General features: G+C 34.2%; 1 protein-coding gene across 6 annotated transcripts in view; it reads right to left on the bottom strand.

The window, feature by feature from the left end:
- LOC132558847 (disco-interacting protein 2 homolog C-like) overlaps window positions 1-21,021 on the bottom strand; it is a 78,600-nt gene that overhangs the window by 31,513 nt on the left and 26,066 nt on the right. For all 6 annotated transcript variants that reach the window (XM_060223461.1, XM_060223464.1, XM_060223462.1 and 3 more), the window contains exons 3-8: window positions 9,522-9,605; window positions 3,765-3,992; window positions 1,886-1,944; window positions 1,478-1,535; window positions 939-1,012; window positions 233-356 (exon numbers count right to left, since the gene is read on the bottom strand). In XM_060223461.1, the coding sequence (XP_060079444.1) occupies window positions 233-356; window positions 939-1,012; window positions 1,478-1,535; window positions 1,886-1,944; window positions 3,765-3,992; window positions 9,522-9,605 (627 nt within the window). The remainder of the gene's footprint in view (window positions 1-232; window positions 357-938; window positions 1,013-1,477; window positions 1,536-1,885; window positions 1,945-3,764; window positions 3,993-9,521; window positions 9,606-21,021) is intronic.

Raw genomic sequence — 21,021 nt, 5'->3', positions numbered from 1 at the left:
AGGCTGATATCAGCCATCTTGCTGAAAATATTCATTTCTGGTAATGGTGATCTAAGCATCGACCTTTGAACCCTGACACATAAACTCCTCTGAAGTATTTCCTTGGCTTTATATCATATAGAGGTTTATAACATTGTACGTTTTACTAAAACAATATGGATGTGATGTATGCTGTATGTCTATGTGCTTAAATAAAATAAAATCCAATTCATGCTCCAATGTAGGTACCCACCATAGGTAAGATTGATAGAAGGTTTTCCGTTCTGGTCCAGGACCGTGACAGCATTGGCTTTATAGGTGGAGGACCCATATCTCTGTAGTGCTGCTTCAAGGTTACGGGGAAGACCAGATGGTACCTGTAGGAAAATCACATTAAAATGTCTCAAACTTCTACCACTTTCAGCTTTCATAAAAATGTCACTTAGGAAAATTAATTCTGAATGATCAAATCAGCAACGCCTTAGTTTTAATCATCTCAAAAGTCATGCTTAGTAAATTACAAGATGACAGGATTATGTCATGATAATAATTTGACTGCATCAACATTGCAACCACTCTCATCTGATTGGGCCTTCTGGATAAGTATAAAGTACCTACATATATAGGTGTCAGAAATAGAGTAAGGAGATGAACATCCTGTAATGTTGTATGAATATAATTAGAGTGTTTCCAATGATCTTTTAATGGAAATGAGTAAGAAACAGAATCTTGTAATTGTGTCCTTGTCATGTAGATTAGATTAAAACCTTCAAATGACTTTCACCTTTAGGATGTCATATCATTTTTTTCGAAGATGTTGATTCAAGAATCAGATATCAAACTTGTAAGAACTATATATTGTGTTAGTCGACTCATTGAAGATTGTAAGTAAGACTTCCTGTACTTGATATAAATAATTTATCTATCTACACTTGTCGATTGTATATTAGTATACTTACCACCAGCTGTTCACCAGGTACAGGTGTGAGGGTACTGCCCTCTGGTTTTGGGGCGTTGGGGTCAGGTTGAGGGGCTGTAACAAAAAAAAAGGTCCTTACTGGTAAATGTTTTAATACACTTACTTAGAAGTTGACATACAATCTCCCGATATTAACACTAAAGGTCAGTAAGATATTTTACAACACAGGCACCTTTAGAGGGAAGACGTTGTTCCTTTTCATTAAAATTGACAAATACAAAACGTACCATCATGTTTGATGGCTGTTGAAACATTGGAGAAGCTCTGTACAACTTAACTCACATACAAGGTCAATTCATCTTGAATGAAATATACTGAAAGTTTCATTTAACAGAGAGTTGTTTTACCAGCATCTCTTAATTTCGCGCCTACGTTTTTGCTGAAAGCTTTTACGGCAAATATTGAGGTGGCAAATCCTTAATAAAGAAAGATTTTTTCACTGCCTTATTGAAGGATAAATATAATAATTTGAATTGATGGACAGAAACCTGATAAAGCAATGACTTGTATAGTAAGTACCTTCTAAAGCATCGTCTTCTTCCACAAAATAATCTTTGAGGGGTTTTCTCTTTGGTCTCTGAAAAAAAACAAATGTAAAGTTACTAAAATAATGTCAAAGTCATCGACATTTTCCCCCAATTTGTATCATTTATCACTGTTTTTCACACTTTGTCTTTTTATACGTTAATAAACAAACAACTGTGATATATAAGTAAATGGAAAACTATTGTAATAATATCAAATTATGTCTAGGAATCATGATATATTCCAATCAGCTTAATCAGTTTTTATTATTCTGGTGATATCTACAATCCTCAATAATTATTGCTCCAGGAAAAGGTCACAGTATTGTTGGTGGTAGGGATCACAAAACAATGCACCACAACAGTAAATAACATCAGTGTAGTTCTGTAAAGAAAAACTTACTTTCAGCGTGTTCAGCAGCTGTTGAATTTTAGCTGAAACTTTTCCTTGGTGGCGTGGACCTACAGAACAATCCAAGAATAAAATGAAGAGTGATATCAAACATTTTTTTTGCTAGTAAGTTTTTTTTTCTGCTTGGTTTTACTTTTAGGCGGTATTGTATAGTCGTTTATTTTTTTGGAGGGAGTGAAATTTTTGCTATTTCGCAGTGCATTAATGTGTTCACAAAAATATAATCTGTGAAATAATGAGACACATGTGTATAGAGGTCATTCTACAACAAGATTGCGAATATTTCATTCGTCGAAATATAAAGTTTCAAAAGAAAATCGCAAATATTTTGACCTAAGCAAATAACCAGCTATATGGTATCTCATTTCTTGATCATAATTATTTCTGTACACACAAATTTCACAGAAGTCTTATTTCTACTGTAGTAGTATCTTAGGTGTGATCAACATGTGAATTTAACATGTTAATAAAGACTTCTTCTTACAACATACAATCAGCTTTCTGAAACAGTGAACCTGCTTGGCTTTATGATGAAATGTTTGCTGCAGTTTCACCATTTGGCTATAATGTAACTAATTCTATATTTGTATTGAATGGTGACATTCACTTGTGTGTCTCTTGCTAAAATATTTTAATGCAAACCAGGCCAGAATATCTCCATCATTCATAAATTTACGTATTTTTCCAATGCTTTTCTTTTCTACAAATCTACAAATACCTGTGATCTGCAAAGCTACAAGCATCATACTTAAATTAAGCGCATTAAAACAAATCATTTTTAGCGATGATGGCATTCATGTAATCAGTTATGTTAAATTAACTTCTGGATACTTAATATACAAACCTGTGTGTATAAACAGAATACATGAGTTAGTGATTTTGTTAAAAATTATGTTCTATCTATGGTGAAGCATTCAATGATTCAGATTTTTTCTGCTGTAAAACTGTAATTGTTTATAAAAGATCAGTAATGCTTTTTTGGACAATCAATAAATGAAATTCATATAAATTCAGTATCTTGTCAACCAGGATAATTTACCATCGTCCTGGAGACCTGAAACATGACCAGCTGATGTCATGCGCACAGATGAGAGGTGAGCAGGAGCATAATGGCCGACGCGATCTGCTTGGCGCATACTCTTGGCATTGTTAGTCACGTCTGGCTGCTGGGGAATAGGTTGTGCTGGGAAGGACAAACACACACAAAACCATGATCAGTAATGTACTAGAGGTCATTAAGGTAAAGGTCATCACATCTTCAAGTGAATTGTGAATGAGAAGAATTTGGAGGGTTTCATGAGTGAAATGAAAGGAACAGTTTCAGTTAAGGAATTGAAAGAAATGAATAACTTAATGTTTTCAAAATCTGCAATTATTTTCTACATTTAATCTCTGCTGGATATTATGTCTTGTTTGATGTTCTGAATTAGGATGTTAAGGTCACAATTAGAAAGGTTTGTAACTTAAATCTTATTAATAGAATTTCTACAATATATTTATTATACGCCAATATCAAACAACTTTCAGTAAAAGTTAAATTTAACTCAGATAACATCTAATCATGACTAAAAGAAAAAAAAGAAAATGTTCATGCACGTTTGAGAATTAAGCTAACAATGAGCATACCATGATTAACATATAGCTTATCTGATAGTATATTGCAGACTTTGATTAGAAATACATGTTATGACAGTGGTTTCCCCATACAGCTATTGACTAAAGGTCCATTAAACCACTAAATGTCTACTAGTCAAAATTTCATGAGAAGATGCAGTAATTTCAGAAAAAACACCCTGAACTGCTTTCCTGTTTCAGACCATCAGATGATACTGCCAAGCCTTTCTAATAAAACTTTCTCAGGAATACTTACAATGTCTTGAACTCTGTAAAACATCTGCCAATGCTTGGCGTGAAGTATTTCCGGGTATAGCATATGCAGCACTATGTGGCCGCTCTCCCCGACCACCTTGGTGATGAGGCGAGGCCCCGGCATCAGAAAATGATGATGAACTTGCACCACTGTCACGGAAACGGCCACCACGATTAAAATCCCGAGACACATCTTCCCCAAATATACTGTCATCATCCGAGGAAGAATCTGAAATTCATATTGAATATAACACATTATATACAACAGTAGAAAGTACTGCAGTGCATGTATTGTAGCTTAACAGCAGACTTTGACAATGAAACATTAACATAACCCCTGTATCAGATCACTTACATGTAACTCAACTGAAAAATGAAATCTACAAGAAAATAAAATGAAGAAAATAAAAAAATAAAATCCTATGTTTTAGAATGTGATAAAATCTAAATACAATTTCTCCAAAGATATTGAGCACATTTAAGTTTAATTGTCAAACAGATGTATTCTACAAAAGTGGACAGACCAATTTTTAAGCAAAACACATATTCAAAATGCAATGTTATTAAATTACTGAAGTTAAAGGCAAACAAGTGATATTGTAGACCAATGTTTGCTGGCTGTACGATTGATGTTCAGTTCCCTGGCTGCAAATTTTATGTCGAAAAAGACGAATTAAAACTTTATGACATAAAGCAATCTGTAATTAACACACATAATGTGACTCAAAACTTACTACCATACTAAGTTTTACCTAAAAACAACAACATAAACCAGACATTTCCTGTCATAAAAATTCAATAATTACTGTTCCACATTCATTTCAAAGGTTATCAAGTTATTTGTCAACAGAATTTACAAGTAAGTGTCTGTTTAAATATTTACTAGAAAACTATCTGTAATGATGCTGAATGGATTCCTAATAATTTTTTTATTAATTCTTGATGTCAAGTGAGATTGAATGACAGGTAAATTTTGAGAGTTATTCACACAAATTTCCAATGAAACTTCTAAACAGAAAAATAATACAGCATTCCCCCTCCCTTCCCCAATAAATCACACATATCTTGTAGTACTACTGTTAAAATGAAAAAAAAAAAATTCAAAATTCCTTTCTTTTAACAAATATATTTCCATACAACAAAAGTAGACAGTACCACTGTTTAAAACTAAAACATTGTCAGTAATTCAGAGAATCACAAACCAGGAGGGAAGAACTGGAGTTGGGACTCAACACTCACACTGTACTACAGCGGGTGGGGTAGGTAGAGACAACATCCCCCCAGGATCATTCCAACACCATTCCCTACATACCAATCTTATTACATAACTGCAGAATTTCTAATAACAGCTTTCTGACAACAATGTTGACATACAAAACAATTTTGATAGCCTTGAAATAATACAATTTTGAATCAATAGGATTAAATCTGTGGGTTTGTCAGATTGAATACTGGTACCAGTAAATGGTGTATAATGGTATATTTTTTTTCCTTTCAAATACCATGCAGAATTCAGTATTGGTACATGTTTTTTCTACATACAAAGAGTAAATGTTTTCTATTCTAAGACAACAATCTTAACAGAAGAGTTTCTAAAAAAAAAATATATAAGTTTTCAAAACAATATAATGTTCTATAATGATTATATATGGTAGAGAAATGAATTTTAGATGATTGAAAAAATATAAAAAAGTTCCTAGAAAGAAAACCACAAAATGAAATCTGGATGATTGTAAACTGAATTAAAATTGATGAAAAAGAGAAAATAAAATTCACCACAGAAAGTAAAGGGAAGTATGCCCCTTCACCACTAAAAAATGCGAGATTTAGGTTTGACACAAGATATGTGCTCCTGACTTACAGCTGATTAGCCTATTCCTGCGATTTCCTGAAATCAACGACACCAAACGTTTAGCTACAACACCCACGTCATCTTGGAAGTTTCTTTTTGAAGGAAAGGATGTAATCTTAGAAATATGTATTTATTTCATGGAAACCATGACGACATAGTTGTTGCGACCTAATTGTGACCTAATTGATGAACTGTCGGTATATAACAAGTGTTTAATGTATAAAAGTCTAGTTTTATAAAAATTTAAGAACACTTCGTCATTTCTGTGTTATTCTAGATCCTCATCTTCTCAGAGCTCTTCAGTTTCAGTCTTGAGATTCAGGCCTGTCATATTTTCTTACAAACTCGACTTATTAAAGTCATTCTTATGTTCCCTTGTTAAAAACTATCATGAAGATAAATAGTGTCTGCCTATTCTGCTAATAATTTTAAGAACAATTTCAAATACCACTGTGACAGTGATTTCACTTGATGCATTATCGTTAGAAAACTCAGCATTTAGCCTACAGATCAATATCAATGAAAAGCTAAAGAACTTGTATAAGCAATCCAGTTTTTGGAAGTCGGAGAGGTTTTTTTTTTTGGAAAAAGTAAAATTTATAGGAACAGGTATGCACACGGAACAAGGAAGTCAAGGAGAAAAAAAAGCTGTAATGCCAGAAATCCTACAAGTCGGTTTCAAATACGTGTTTCTGGAGGCTTTTGTGACACCCTAGTTGCAAGTTCTTTACAAATTTTGTTCGTCTAAATAAATTTTCTGAACCTGTCATTAATTTCAGTGGCTTAAACAAAAAGATATGACAGTGAAGTATTCACATCATTATGTGATAATCTTGTGATAGATTTCTAAACTAAATTGATGTTTAAATTCCCTTTCATCCTATATATTTTGACTGTCCTACATGTTTTAACACATGACAGAAAATCCAAGCTTGACTAGAGAGAATAATGATTGTCTTGTGGCATTAGATCCTATATCGATTTCATCTTACAAAACTGTAACACTTAGGTATTAGTAGCAATCAAAACCTTTGAAAATGAGGCACAGAAGGGATAGCCTCTGAGATTAATGTGCTATGTTGAAATGTGATGAAAATTTCATGTTGATAGAAAATTTTTAAAAATTAAGTTTGGTTAAACTTTGAAACCAGAATCTTGTGCATAAATAGAAATTGGTAAGAAATTAGATCTATAGATTTAGAGTAAAAGGAGTTAGTGACAAAGAAAAACAGATCAGGAGAATGATAAGATATAGAGAGTAAGAGAAACCAGTCTGTGATTAAGGACAGAGCTATTTTTCATATGATCAATACTAATATGGGTACAAATGAATTCATTTATACCAAAGAGAACACTTATGACAAGCAAATGGAAATAAATATATATAACATTTTCTACACTTTACTTCCTGGTATCCTAGCAGATTAAGTAAAAAACTATTCTGGTCATAAATCTTAAAGTCCAAATTGGAATCAAAAACATAATTTTGCCTATGATAAACAACAATTTTAAATCATTTTACCACAGACATATGAAAATATGAGTGATCAATTGAAACTCATAAATAACAAATATATTTTCCCAACCCAACAGGAAAAGAACCCAAAATCCATCTGAACACTGCATAATGGTCTACTATATGGTATATATAAGTCTAGATATTTATGTTAGAATATGAAACACAGGCTCTTTCGTACCCTGCCTCTCTCGGTGTCGTTGTTGTCCCTGGTAATTGACAGACGTGCGTTTGGAAGGGAGGGGCATCACAGGGCCGCGCTTGGACATGGCAAGGGCTTGCATCACTGCTTCTGTGCGGATCTCTGTAATGGCACAGGCAATCAATCAATGGGTGTTTTGAATGATGTGGTACAAAAATGCATTGGAAAATTAGGCTTTAAATATAACAAACACAAAATGCGAACTAAGTATATTGGCAGCATGAACAGCACAAAGCCAAACACACACACTTAAAAAGATCTCAAGCCAGATCTCATCATCTCCTTCATTAATTTAACAACTATCTAAGCACATACAAAAATGATAATATATATATCATATATCATAAACGCTGCAGTGTTGAGCTACAGTCAGGGCTGACAAACAAGTTTGCTGGAGATTTAGTACATGCATGCAGATTTATGTTTTAATAAAAAATAAAGCAAAGTCAATTTTCAATTATACAAATCACATTTACCAGGATTCTACTAAATCCAATAAATATTCAACAATAACGAAGTTTGATTATCATTTAGTAAGCTGCGGCACAATGCAAGCAACGAAGCAATAAATCATATTCAATGTGGACTATAAATAAGCTTATTTACTGCTGGGGTCTTATATATATAGTATGGATTTTGGGATGGACAAGACAGTTTATTGGGTCCTGTGTAAATTGTGTATGGCGTTTGGGATGGACAAGACAGTTTATTGGGTCCTGTGTAAATTGTGTATGGCGTTTGGGATGGAAAAGACAGTTTATTGGGTCCTGTGTAAATTGTGTACAGCTTTTAAGAGATGGACTTGACAGCTTATTGGGTCCTGTGTAAATTGTGTATGGCGTTTCAGATGGACAACACAGCTTATTGGGTCCTGTGTAAATTGTGTACAGCTTTTAAGAGATGGACTTGACAGCTTATTGGGTCCTGTGTAAATTGTGTATGGCGTTTCAGATGGACAAGACAGTTTATTGGGTCCTGTGTAAATTGTGTATGGCGTTTCAGATGGACAAGACAGTTTATTGGGTCCTGTGTAAATTGTGTATGGCGTTTGGGATGGACAAGACAGTTTATTGGGTCCTGTGTAAATTGTGTATGGCGTTTGGGATGGACAAGACAGCTTATTGGGTCCTGTGTAAATTGTGTATGGCGTTTCAGATGGACAAGACAGTTTATTGGGATGGACAACACAGCTTATTAGGTCCTGTGTAAATTGTGTATGGCGTTTCAGATGGACAAGACAGTTTATTGGATCCTGTGTAAATTGTGTATGGCGTTTGGGATGGACAAGACAGTTTATTGGGTCCTGTGTAAATTGTGTATGGCGTTTGGGATGGACAAGACAGTTTATTGGGTCCTGTGTAAATTGTGTATGGCGTTTGGGATGGACAACACAGCTTATTGGGTCCTGTGTAAATTGTGTATGGCGTTTGGGATGGACAAGACAGTTTATTGGATCCTGTGTATCAGCTTCAGTTATGGACAACACACTATATATTTTGTATGGTTAAGAGTAAAACTGAACTAAACAGCTGATCAAACAGATATGCCTACACATTTTGCAACAATTGATTTTTTATGCACAAAATGCAGCTATCTGATTCATAAATTTTTTCCTTCCATATTTAAAACTGTTTCTACTAAATCATAAATCAATCAATTAAAGAAATTGTCCATAGCCAATCCACATATTCAATATTAAAGATCAGATTTTAATATACAGATATCAATCTGTGATCAAACTACATTCTACTTAATTGTTAAAAACAACAGGTCCCAAGATGTAAAATTCAAGTATTTTTAGAAATTCCATGAAAATTCTTTGAGTATATTTCCTGGCCTTGGGACTTGTATGTAGATTTATCATTGTATAACAGCTCTGAAATAATACAATAGCTGTGATAATACTTACTAATTAGAAGGAAAGAGGAAATGAAGTTTCTGGCATAACTGAAAAGCTCTAAGTGAAGCAAATGTCCATAAAATTAGAGAAAAATAATAAAGGAATTTAAAAGGATTACCCCGGTGGTTTTTTACAATCTTACTTATCCTAGGAGGGTGAGGGTCACTGAGGGGACATGTTAACAACCTTGACTCAATAGTCACAAAGGATGGGCTTATTACAACACAATGAAATAACATTTATAGCAATAAATATAAGCAGGCTTACTGACATACAGTTTAACCTTACCAGAATGATATCTGTTGTCCTCCCGAGTAAGTCTGCGGTGAGCCTTCCTCTGGGCTGCCGTCTGTGGACTCGGAGCACTAGGGCCTGAAAATACACAACAAATAGATACTGTTTTACATACACTTAATAAAATTGGACTATAAGTCAACGATGGCCTCAAAATAGAAGAAATTTGTCACAAACAAAGTACCAGGTATATACAGTTTTGTCTTTGGACAAAAATCGCTTGTAATCTTCCTCTCAATACGAATATTCCTACAAAATTAAACACTGAATATTTCATGATTTTATATATATCAGTTTAGAATCATCACCTTCCATTATTTCCCCAGTTGATACAGGCACAACCAGTATGTACTAGTATGTTTGAGGAAATATGTCTTTTTGTATTACTGAAAACTAGAAATTTAACACATTTCCCTTTCAACATTGTAACTACTATCGATGAAGTTCAGACAGGATGCCGACTAATAATGCTGTTTCAAAACATAAAAAATAAATGTTACCTAGTTCATGAAACGTTAGCCATCTTACAGGTTACATCAGGGTGTAAAACAATAACAACTAACTGCTGTTAACACTTTTACTCTGTATGTGTCACTGGGCCTACGTCAGTTATCAGTAGTTCAGAAATTTGTGCATAATTATGAAACAGCTCATAAAACTGCTAATACTGAAATATCTTTAACTTCTTTCAAATATTGAAAGACATTAAAAATAAAGGATGATAAATCACAAAAATTAATGCTTCTCCTTTTTACTGTAAGCGTGAAGCACAAACTTTTCCATGTAATTTAAAAGACATGTATAGACAAGTTAAAACAATGGTGACAGTTTAATGCACAAAATGAAATATTTGATATCTAAAATCTTGATTTCTAATCATGAATCAAAACCAAAATATTACCATTGTAAATCAAAGTCTTACCAGATATTTTAGTGATCAGTATAAATCCATGTCATATATAACGTAACAACAATCACTAATATTCTGTCGTGTACAACTCAAGGACAAGGCCAGCCCATCCCAGCTTAGACTTATATTGGCACCCACTCAGAATATTATCTGTATTGGTACAAGGGTTAAATGGCTGGATCTTCTTTCAAATCTCATTCACAAGTCCAACACTTAATGATCCAAGATTGTCTCTCGCAACAGCTACATCAAACTTAATTACTGTGAAGGTTGTTTTTTACGATGGATCCATCATTCATGGATTTACGAAAAAACTCAACATGTATTTTTCATGGAAATCATGAGATGTACTGTAGTTTTCTCCATCATTAAATGGACTGTAGTTTTCTGTCAAGAGATGGACTAAGTGATACTCTATACTAATAACCATAAAATACATTAACGCTGTTCTTTTTTAATTTTTTTTTAAACTCTGAAGAGTATGAAATATACTAATGGTTCATGACTAAAATCTGCTAGGACAAAAAATCCTTCCAAAACAAGGAAAGTTGGCATGCATACATATTTGGCAGAACTGTTGGCATGGTTACAGATGACTCTTCTTCTGTCCTTAAAATAGGTCTGATGAAATAAGTTCATTTATATAGCCTAGGGATACACAAACAAGGAAACTTACACTACATCCTTGGTAAGTCACATTGACACTTCAGTCTCTGTTGTAAGCATCCTGAGGAAAATTCCTATAGGAGTCCATCACATCACAATATATATATATATAACCCCAATGAAACAGATGATACTGATCAAGACTGCAGACCTTGTCAAGTTACTGAACTAATGTTGTCACAAATTCACTGTCTCATACATCCTGGCACTATCAAATTCAAGTAAATCCAGTCAAGATGATGTAATCCAGTAATTATCTAATCAAGTTGATCACCAAGCATTTATGAGCACGAGCCAGACACTTTCCACAACATGAGACATCTCCTTTGGTACATGTAACTTGGGAATGAAACTTGCTGTAGTAGTAAGAGGTCAATGATCATTATGTTCGTGGAATAACAGATTATACACGGCTGTGCATCTTTTGTACGTATAGGTCTGTCTGGCCTGGTCGAACCTGAGATATAACCTGAACCAGGTGTGCCCGTCTCCCACAGATGCCTACCTGTCTCGTTATTACACCTGTATGAACCAATACAGTCCGACACATGTGTATAAGATTCCTGTTAACACCAGGATAGGATGGTAACTGGTTTTGAGACCAGAGGCTCCCTCAATTACATAATGAAGCCATTTATCCACCAGGAACGTTTGATAAACATTAATTATTCAATAGTTCATTGTTTGTTTTATAAATAAATTGCCTGTCATTTTAAAAAATAGTCTACAACAAAGTGTATCTGCATATTTGTCGTTGTTTTTTACATAAAAAAGATATCTTAAATGACATCAATCTGGTGACAGAATCAACTCTGATAGTCTACCAAAAATGTTTTAGTTGTGACGTCTAAATAAGGAATTGACAATTATACCTAGTAATACAATGACCAATCACATGTCCAATGCTGTCCACATTGGGTGTGTCAATTAGATGTCATATTAGATGACTAGTATCTATTATAATACTGTACTTGACCTAGAGTAAGGACCAACGGTCAGCATTCTCACTCAAAGTCAGGGATAGGGCTTATTAATGGAAAAAGATATTACTACGTATTTTCACTGAACAATAATAGATGGGTAAACATAAACAGGCACAGTCTTATAATTGCTGCATAGATACAGGTTTATAGTAAATACATTTAAAGTTCAAAATGCATTTCTATTTTAATTCATTACCAATGAAGAACAGCAAGGAAATGAGGGCAATATCGTTCATTTAAATGAAAGGACATGTATTTGATAACTGTGCTCATGTATCTTAGCAACTGTCTGAAGTCTTCATCATTGTCTAATACTGATCAATTATCAAAGGTAGATGTTGATGTCACATAAATCATTTGTCTGTAGAATTTATAGCACGGCTAGACAGGAAAGACACCTTACTGAACCAGACTGACCACCTGTCTAAAAGTCTCAACAGATAGATATAACAAGATACACTTTACAAACATTTGGTGTCGATCAAATTTATCATAATGTGTATAACTGTAACAAGAGGCCCACAGGCCTTAACGGTCATCTGACTACAAAAAACTTTCAGCAGGGAGAAGGGTTGCTTTTTCCACTTTGAATGAAATCTAACTAAAAAGCCATGATGCAAATGGTAGTTTTGGTGAGGAGTAGGAAACTGGAACAAGTGTTACCTATTTTTGGACAGTAAAGTTGGATCTAAATCCAACTGGTGAAAGTTTGAAATAGGGGTTGCATATAAAACCATGATTGTGCAATCATGTTACAAAATGCCGTCCCTTGCTGCTGCATCAAAGTTTTGACAGGGTCGAAAAATAACAACACTTTATTGGCTACCTTTCTTTAACATTACCACCACATTTTAGCTCAATGGCACCAGTGGAACTGGAAAAGAAGTTTAAAATTTGTTTTTCAAGATAGGGGCCATGGCGGCCATCTTGGATTTCAGACAAACCTGAAAAATAACAACACTTGGTCAGGACCATCTCAGGATCATTTCATGCAAGTTGGAGCTCAATCTACCAGTGAAACTTGAGAAGAAGTTTGAGATGTTAAAAGTTTACATATGGTGGACGACAACAGACGAAGCACATGGCTATAGGTAATCATGACCCGTCGGGTTAGATGATCGAATAAAAACTTCCTTTATCAAACTAATTTGGTGATTTTCCATGATGTGATATTTAGCCTCAATAACAAGGAAATGATCAGAGATCAAAGTTCTATAAGGTCAAATTAAGTACTGAGGGTAACAATGCCTGTACAACATACACAGACTTGCAGAAGCAAATGCTAGTTTTTCATATCCTATAGAAAAGTTGTATTACTGTACTGTGTTTAGAATTAAGCTGTTATATCAATCAGAAAGCCAGATAATGAGACAGAGAGGTTTTATTTCATAATCGTAAAATAGGGAAACATATATTGCTCTGGTATGTTTACCACGTTACTGTCAATAATAATATATACAACATACATGTTACAAAGTTCAGTATAGCCGTAAATGCATATCATCTTTGCCAAGAAGTCAATTATAGACAGTCAGGGTTGTTTTAATTTTCCCTGATGTTTCATGTAGTGTATTTAATGTACCAACTTAATTATTAATTATGGAAAGCACATTTAGAGGACCTGGGATGTGGTGCCTTCTAGGTCACATCCAGGTATGTTTTTAGAATATTTATTGGTACTAGAACCTAACAGATTTACAGGACCTGGGATGTGGTGCCTTCTAGGTCACATCCAGGTATGTTTTTAGAATATTTATTGGTACTAGAACCTAACAGATGTACAGGACCTGGGATGTGGTGCCTTCTAGGTCACATCCAGGTATGTTTTTAGAATATTTATTGGTACTAGAACCTAACAGATGTACAGGACCTGGGATGTGGTGCCTTCTAGGTCACATCCAGGTATGTTTTTAGAATATTTATTGGTACTAGAACCTAACAGATGTACAGGACCTGGGATGTGGTGCCTTCTAGGTCACATCCAGGTATGTTTTTAGAATATTTATTGGTATTAGAACCTAACAGATTTACAGGACCTGGGATGTGGTGCCTTCTAGGTCACATCCAGGTATGTTTTTAGAATATTTATTGGTACTGAAAACTAACAGATTTACAGGACCTGGGATGTGGTGCCTTCTAGGTCAAATACACTGTACATGGTATGTTTTTAGAATATCTATTGGTACAGGAAACAATAACAGGAATCAGAAGACCTTACAGGCCTTGTTTAATCAATTTAAGTATCTATGTTGAGTAACAACACATAACTTAGTATTATTGAATCCAGGTAAGGAATTTTAGGATATTTATGGTAAGTAGAACAACATTTACAGATGTTGTTAAATCAAGTTAGCATATTTCTAGAAAGCGTAACAGCCCTAGAGGTATATGGATTCTTGTGTCTATCTCTGGCCTCACTACCAGGATCTCCCTAGATACTTACATATACTTATATATGTACCCGTAGGAGCTTCTCACCAGTGCTATTACAGAGTCTTAAGCTATACAAGGGATGGGTAACACACAGGTGGAAATGTGTATAGATACAGAATGTCAACAATAACATTTTTCTTAGTCTGTAACCTGTAGACTGGTACTCTACAGTAGAAATTGCTGAGACAGGGAAAAACACTGAAGAAGATATGGGAAGATGGAAGATAATGAGGATGTGAGATGTGTCTTCTGAGAGAAGATATGAGGTGAATGAGAGGCGATGAGGATGTGAGATGTGTCTTCTGAGAGAAGATATGAGGTGAATGAGAGGCGATGAGGATGTGAGATGCGTCTTCTGAGAGAAGATATGAGGTGAAGGAGAGGTGATGAGGATGTGAGACGTGTCTTCTGAGAAAAGATATGAGGTGAATGAGAGGCGATGAGGATGTGAGATGTGTCTTCTGAGAGAAGATATGAGGTGAATGAGAGGCGATGAGGATGTGAGATGTGTCTTCTGAGAGAAGATATGAGGTGAATGAGAGGCGATGAGGATGTGAGATGTGTCTTCTGAGAGAAGATATGAGGTGAATGAGAGGCGATGAGGATGTGTGATGTGTCTTCTGTTATAAAACCCTTGTCAACATCAGCTTGTATGGCAGTAAAGGGAGAGATAGAGTTTAGAAGGGTTTGTCTTAAGTCTTCTGTCTAATTAATCTCTCATAGGACAACATTACTGGTAGTCATTCAGAGAAGGAGATCTAGATGTATAGAATTCTATGTGTGAGATTGTATACAAAAGCAAGGAAAAACAGGCTTCTGCTTGTTGTAATGCTGAAATATGTTTTTAATTTTCTGATATACAGTCATACTTGTTGTTTCAAAGTCGGCAGGACAGTAAGCAAACTTTTGAGTTATCAGAGTATTCGATTTAAGTGAGATCCAGCGTTTGGTGAAAAATTTGGCAGGGACAGATGAAATACTTCAAAGGGGGGCTTCGAATTATACGAGTCTGAGATAATGAGGTTTTACTGTAATTCAACACTCGGCAAAATAAAGTTTTGTTTGAAAGTTTAATGTATAAAGTATGGGTCCAAAGGTACATACATTCTTGGTTAATATTGTAGTCATCTAGAAATTTTAACTGGTTGAGTAGAATTTTAATATCCCTATACAACTCCATTGATGAAACCCAGATACACATCTGCTGGTTCAGGTGATAATTGGGTAACAGAAGGAGCTATATGAAGGTAAAAGTTCAATTGTTAATACTGTGTATTAGTGTAATGAAAAGTTGTGTAATATTTGTGTCTTGACAAATAGGCGTGAACTAAGGATACAGGAATTAAGTCAAAGATAAAAGATTTAATATATTCATGTAATGCTGCAGTGTAGGACATATGAAGATGGTGCCTATGTTTGACTTGGCCACTGATGCATATTTTTAAAGTGCTATCACACTGTAATATCATAGCGTGAACAGAGAGTGAGAGTACATTGTGATAAATCCATCCCAAACTTTAAGTAAAATTTATTACAATACAAATCTCATTATTTTATTACTGGTATTATATAAGACAGTTACAAATAAAAACAGGTAAATTTCACATCCAATAAAGGATGTTGTCAAACATAAACAAATTACCTACAAATAAATATAAACATTTATCAACTGGTTTTTCTCAATTCTCTTCTGTTGTATAGACATGATGATATCAATTACATAAACCTGGTATTGAATCTCCAAGTATCTATAGGTTATATATAACACAACCTTTATCACACTTTGTAACATCAATTACCTAATGGATCCACATACAGCTGGCAATATATGCTCCTACTAATGTGGGTAAAGTTATGTCTTCCTAACTCACTTATACAAATCACGCTAAAATACCTTACCATATTTTTGTTCAATGAAGTCATTTTTCTTTAACCAGATCATAACCATAATGATATATTAGGTATATTACCGTAATATACTTAAAGCTTATGGTGATCTATTAAAACGTCAGATAAAAAATTTAAAAACAACAAAATTTTCCATGATTAGTCCTGCATAAAACATTATCAAGGTCATTGACCTGACTGGCTACACAGCATTTTGTTTAGTGTAAAAATATATCTTAACTTATAAGGAAGTGCGGGTTCAAATAATCAACAACACAAATTGTCCTGTTTGAGTCACAGCGGTAATGTTGTTTCCAGTTGAATTGAGTTTTACTTTCAAACACTTGTAAGAAGATTCAGCTTGAGGCATGATCGAGTGTCTGCGATATATATATTACAATAAGGAAGAAAAATATTGACCTGAGACTGAAATACTACACCAGCTTTATCCCATTCTTCTGATCAACAAAAACAGAAGATTCATATCTATCTAATTGGCTGTATTACTTTTAGAAAAAGAGTGGATAAAGATGTGTATATTAAATACTTTTAAATGACTGTTAAACCATACACGTCACCAAAAAACAAATTAATTTGTACAGATATATTGTATATGCTGTGTTCATTCAATTTTGATGTCTGAAAATAGGTCCATCATATATATTCCTGTTCATAGAAAAGATGTGACTCTATGTTATCTTATTGTGAAACAATAAGCCCACTACCTGACTTTGAAATTAAGAATGAATTTGTATGTTGACATGACCCTGGACTTATTACAGAATAAATTTGTATGTTGGTCTGACCCTGGGCTTATTACAGGATAAATTTTGTATGTTGACATGACCCTGGACTTATTACAGGATAAATTTGTATGTTGAGACCCTGGACTTATTACAAGATAAATTTGTATGTTGACATGACCCTGGACTTATTACAGGATAAATTTGTATGTTGGTCTGACCCTGGACTTATTACAGGATAAATTTGTATGTTGGTCTGACCTAGGACTTATAACAGGATAAATTTGTATGTTGGTCTGACCCTGGACTTATTACAGGATAAATTTGTATGTTGGTCTGACCCTGGACTTATTACAGGATAAATTTGTATGTTGGTCTGACCCTGGACTTATTACAGGATAAATTTGTATGTTGGTCTGACCCTGGACTTATTACAGGATAAATTTGTATGTTGGTCTGACCCTGGACTTATTACAGGGTAAATTTGTAACGGTAATATGATAAGTCAACTATAAAAGCCTCCTGGATGTAAGAATTTGATCTGATTAATTGATTTGACATAATCTTGTTATCTAGTGTATATCACATATATATAATGAAATTTTTTTCATTGGCTGTGCCAGTCAGAAATGGATTCTGAACCCATGATATTGACAATGAAAGTATGTCATGAATTGAAAATAGTGCATCAAGATGGCTGCCTCTGTTTGATTTATAGTCATCAACATTTACGCTGTAACAAAGCCCTGACAGAATTGTAACTTTTCTCAAATATGTTAAATTTGTTCTTATTTCATATATTTCACAGAAATTGTTTTGATGTTTTAAATTTTGCTTATCACGGCTTCTCACACTTGTTTAATAAAATCTTGTATCAATGCACATTTATTATCCTTTAGTAGTTTCCACACTGCAGCTATACTTAGCTTCTCTATTCATCAAACCTTCTAATCTGACCGCTATGTATTCTGACATCCTGTCCAATAATCCAACAAATCATGGTGTGCTTCATAGTGATTAAGTAATTAGTAATTAATATCTAACTGATTTAGTGTTGTTTCCCTATATCGTAAAGGTTTGATGACAAAGTGTATTGTCTGTTACTCATTTAATTTCTCCTTCACCTACTAGTATACAATGCTGTCTACTGTGTAGCAAGACTAGGAATGATCCAATTCAAAAACAAAGGATCACAAGACATCGGAAAAAGTCTGAAATGCCAGCTGGCTCCAGACAGTCAGATTCCACTGAAACTTCTAGCCCAGCAAAACCTTTTATTTTCTGTATACTAACTTTACAGAATTATATGAACTAGGCATTGTTACCTTTAATGATGCCTAATGTGTGTCTAAACAGCTTAACTGTTCACAAACCTTTTGTTTTTGTTTTTGTCTCTAAGTACAGATGTACAGTTGGTGTATGTTAGGGGAATCGAGACAGAACAAAGTGAAAAGTGTCCATATTTGTCCAGGGATTTGAGAAGTGACAAAATGATAAAAGTACTGCAGACACACTAATTATCTTGGTACACTGTACCTAACACTATCTGTGGGGACATTATTAATGAGAGGAGAGAGATAATGTATCTTTTTGTGACACACCCAGATATACAGGACACAAGAGAAACACAAGAGGTTCTTTAGCTCACAATGGATTTAAGGTAAGCTTGTCTGTACATTACAGAGACATGTCTTCCAACTTTTGGAATATAAGCAGAGGAAATAAATATCATGACTTCCAAATATCTTTTTTTCTTAACAAATTTGTATTACAGATATTTTGTCTTGTTCTTTCGCAGTTGAATACACTGAATCTTTACAATTGTGAGCAATTCAAAAGATTCCCCAATAACTTGATTAATTTGGTATCAGAAAGTCTTATTTCTTAGGGTTGGCAATTTCTTTGATTTCAGCTGTGGGGACTGCAGGACTTTAAGTACAGTTGTGAATGTTAGTATTATACTCACATACCGATGTGAAAGACTGCAATATACAATATTTTGGAATGGCAACATTATGATGTCAATCAAAGGGTGTGAGATATGGTCAGCTAGTATATTAGGCCAAGACACTACTTATTAATATCATATCAATATGCAGAGATAGTTAGATACCTAACAGAATTTCAAAAACAGGACATGCTCAGATTACGGTTATTGAAATTAACTATGAAATGTATCTAAGGTTTTTTTTTTTCATGTACCTTCAGGATTTCGCATCTCCTAATGCATGTTAAATAGACTGAACAAGATGCCTGAAAATTAAGTGGATTTCTATTTTGCATGCATCACACTGTTACTGCGACTGTTATTGAAATTAACTATGAAATGTATCTAAGGTTTTTTTTTCATGTACCTTCAGGATTTCGCATCTCCTAATGCATTGTAAATAGACTGAACAAGATACTTGAAAATTAAGTGGATTTCTATTTTGCATGCATCACACTGTTACTGCAACTGTTTACTTTAAACCAGGAGATTGTTCCCTAAATCCACCGCCAGCATTCTACAGAATGCAATGACTCGGAGTGATTTGTTTGAAAGTAATCAATTATCTTTAATCTAAGAACTAAATTCTAAGCAAACAGTACCAGTATAACAATAATTTGACACAATATGAGTCAATTCCAGGTCTGTAACATAATAAATTTATCTCCTAAAAAAAATGCCCTTGATAACAAAAAACATTTTCGACTCAGAGCTGGGGTGGATTTATTACCAGTCAATGAGAATGTATTTGTTTTCTTAAATGAATCTGATTATGGGTGGGCTTATTACCAAACACTGCGTTGCTTGATATAGGAGAAGGAACATGAACCCAGACAACAACAAAACAGAAAGGAAGACCATTAATATGTACACTTCCACAAAATCTCTGGCACCTCCTCAAATCAAATTCTCACTTTTTTATGATGCTAACAAAGAAAAAAATTAATTATAAGCTATTAGTATATGTATCAAAGCAAAGCTGAACATCACGATTCATGATAATTGTCACTTGAATTTTTGTCTCAAAAATTTTCCTGTGCTATGTTTCAAAGAAATAATCCTTCTAACCACAAACCGGGATGACTAATTCTTCCAAGTCACCCACCACTAAATTAATCCTAATTATGTGTTACTTCAAATGAACATATGTACTGTGATACAGAAGTAATAAGTTATTGGCAGCTATAGAATCTCAACCAATTAACCAGTACAGAGTATAAAACCTAACATCCGGGGAAATCCCTGTTTCAACCTGGAATTTTGTAAATGAGTCAAAGAGCTGTGGTCTCTTAACCTCTCAATGTCTGTGGTTTACACATAGCTATGACTGCACAAAGCATGTGTACAGACACAGGTGTACCAGTTTCTCATAGCTTGCCACACGGAACAAAATCTAGTCAAATTATACGTTACATACTTCAAGCTATATCACACATGTAATCAAAGTCAGGTTAATATTCTGTGAAAACAAAAAAAAAGTAGATTTTTTGTCTGTTGAATCATGAATCATTTGAATGTTGAAGCATGAAGCATGTTTTTGTAAAATATTTTTGTTAAGAAAAACAAATTTACTGGATAATTATGACTGTACACAGACTGTTGGCTGAGGCAGATATACAAAAATCTTTACAGACAAAATGTGAAGAATATGAATCAATGTTACTGAGCAGAAAATAAATCACTTGATGTTTCATTAGAAGAAAATAAATCACTTGATGAAGGCACAGAATGGCCTTTCTCCATTATCTCTAGGTGCAAATATTGATTCCATGTCAGCCAGAAACGTGCAGCATGACGGCTCACATTGAATCAACCAATGTGAAAACATGTCATGCTTCACATACAGTGCATTACTGTAGATTTCAACCTGTAATTTTCAAGAGTC

This window comes from Ylistrum balloti, unplaced genomic scaffold (genome assembly GCF_031769215.1).
Source record: "Ylistrum balloti isolate Yb309-2 unplaced genomic scaffold, AGI_CSIRO_Ybal_v1 Utg370830, whole genome shotgun sequence".
Lineage (NCBI taxonomy): Eukaryota > Metazoa > Mollusca > Bivalvia > Pectinida > Pectinidae > Ylistrum > Ylistrum balloti.
The sequence above is the reverse complement of the archived record's forward strand: the minus strand, read 5'-3'. Positions and strand labels throughout refer to the sequence as shown.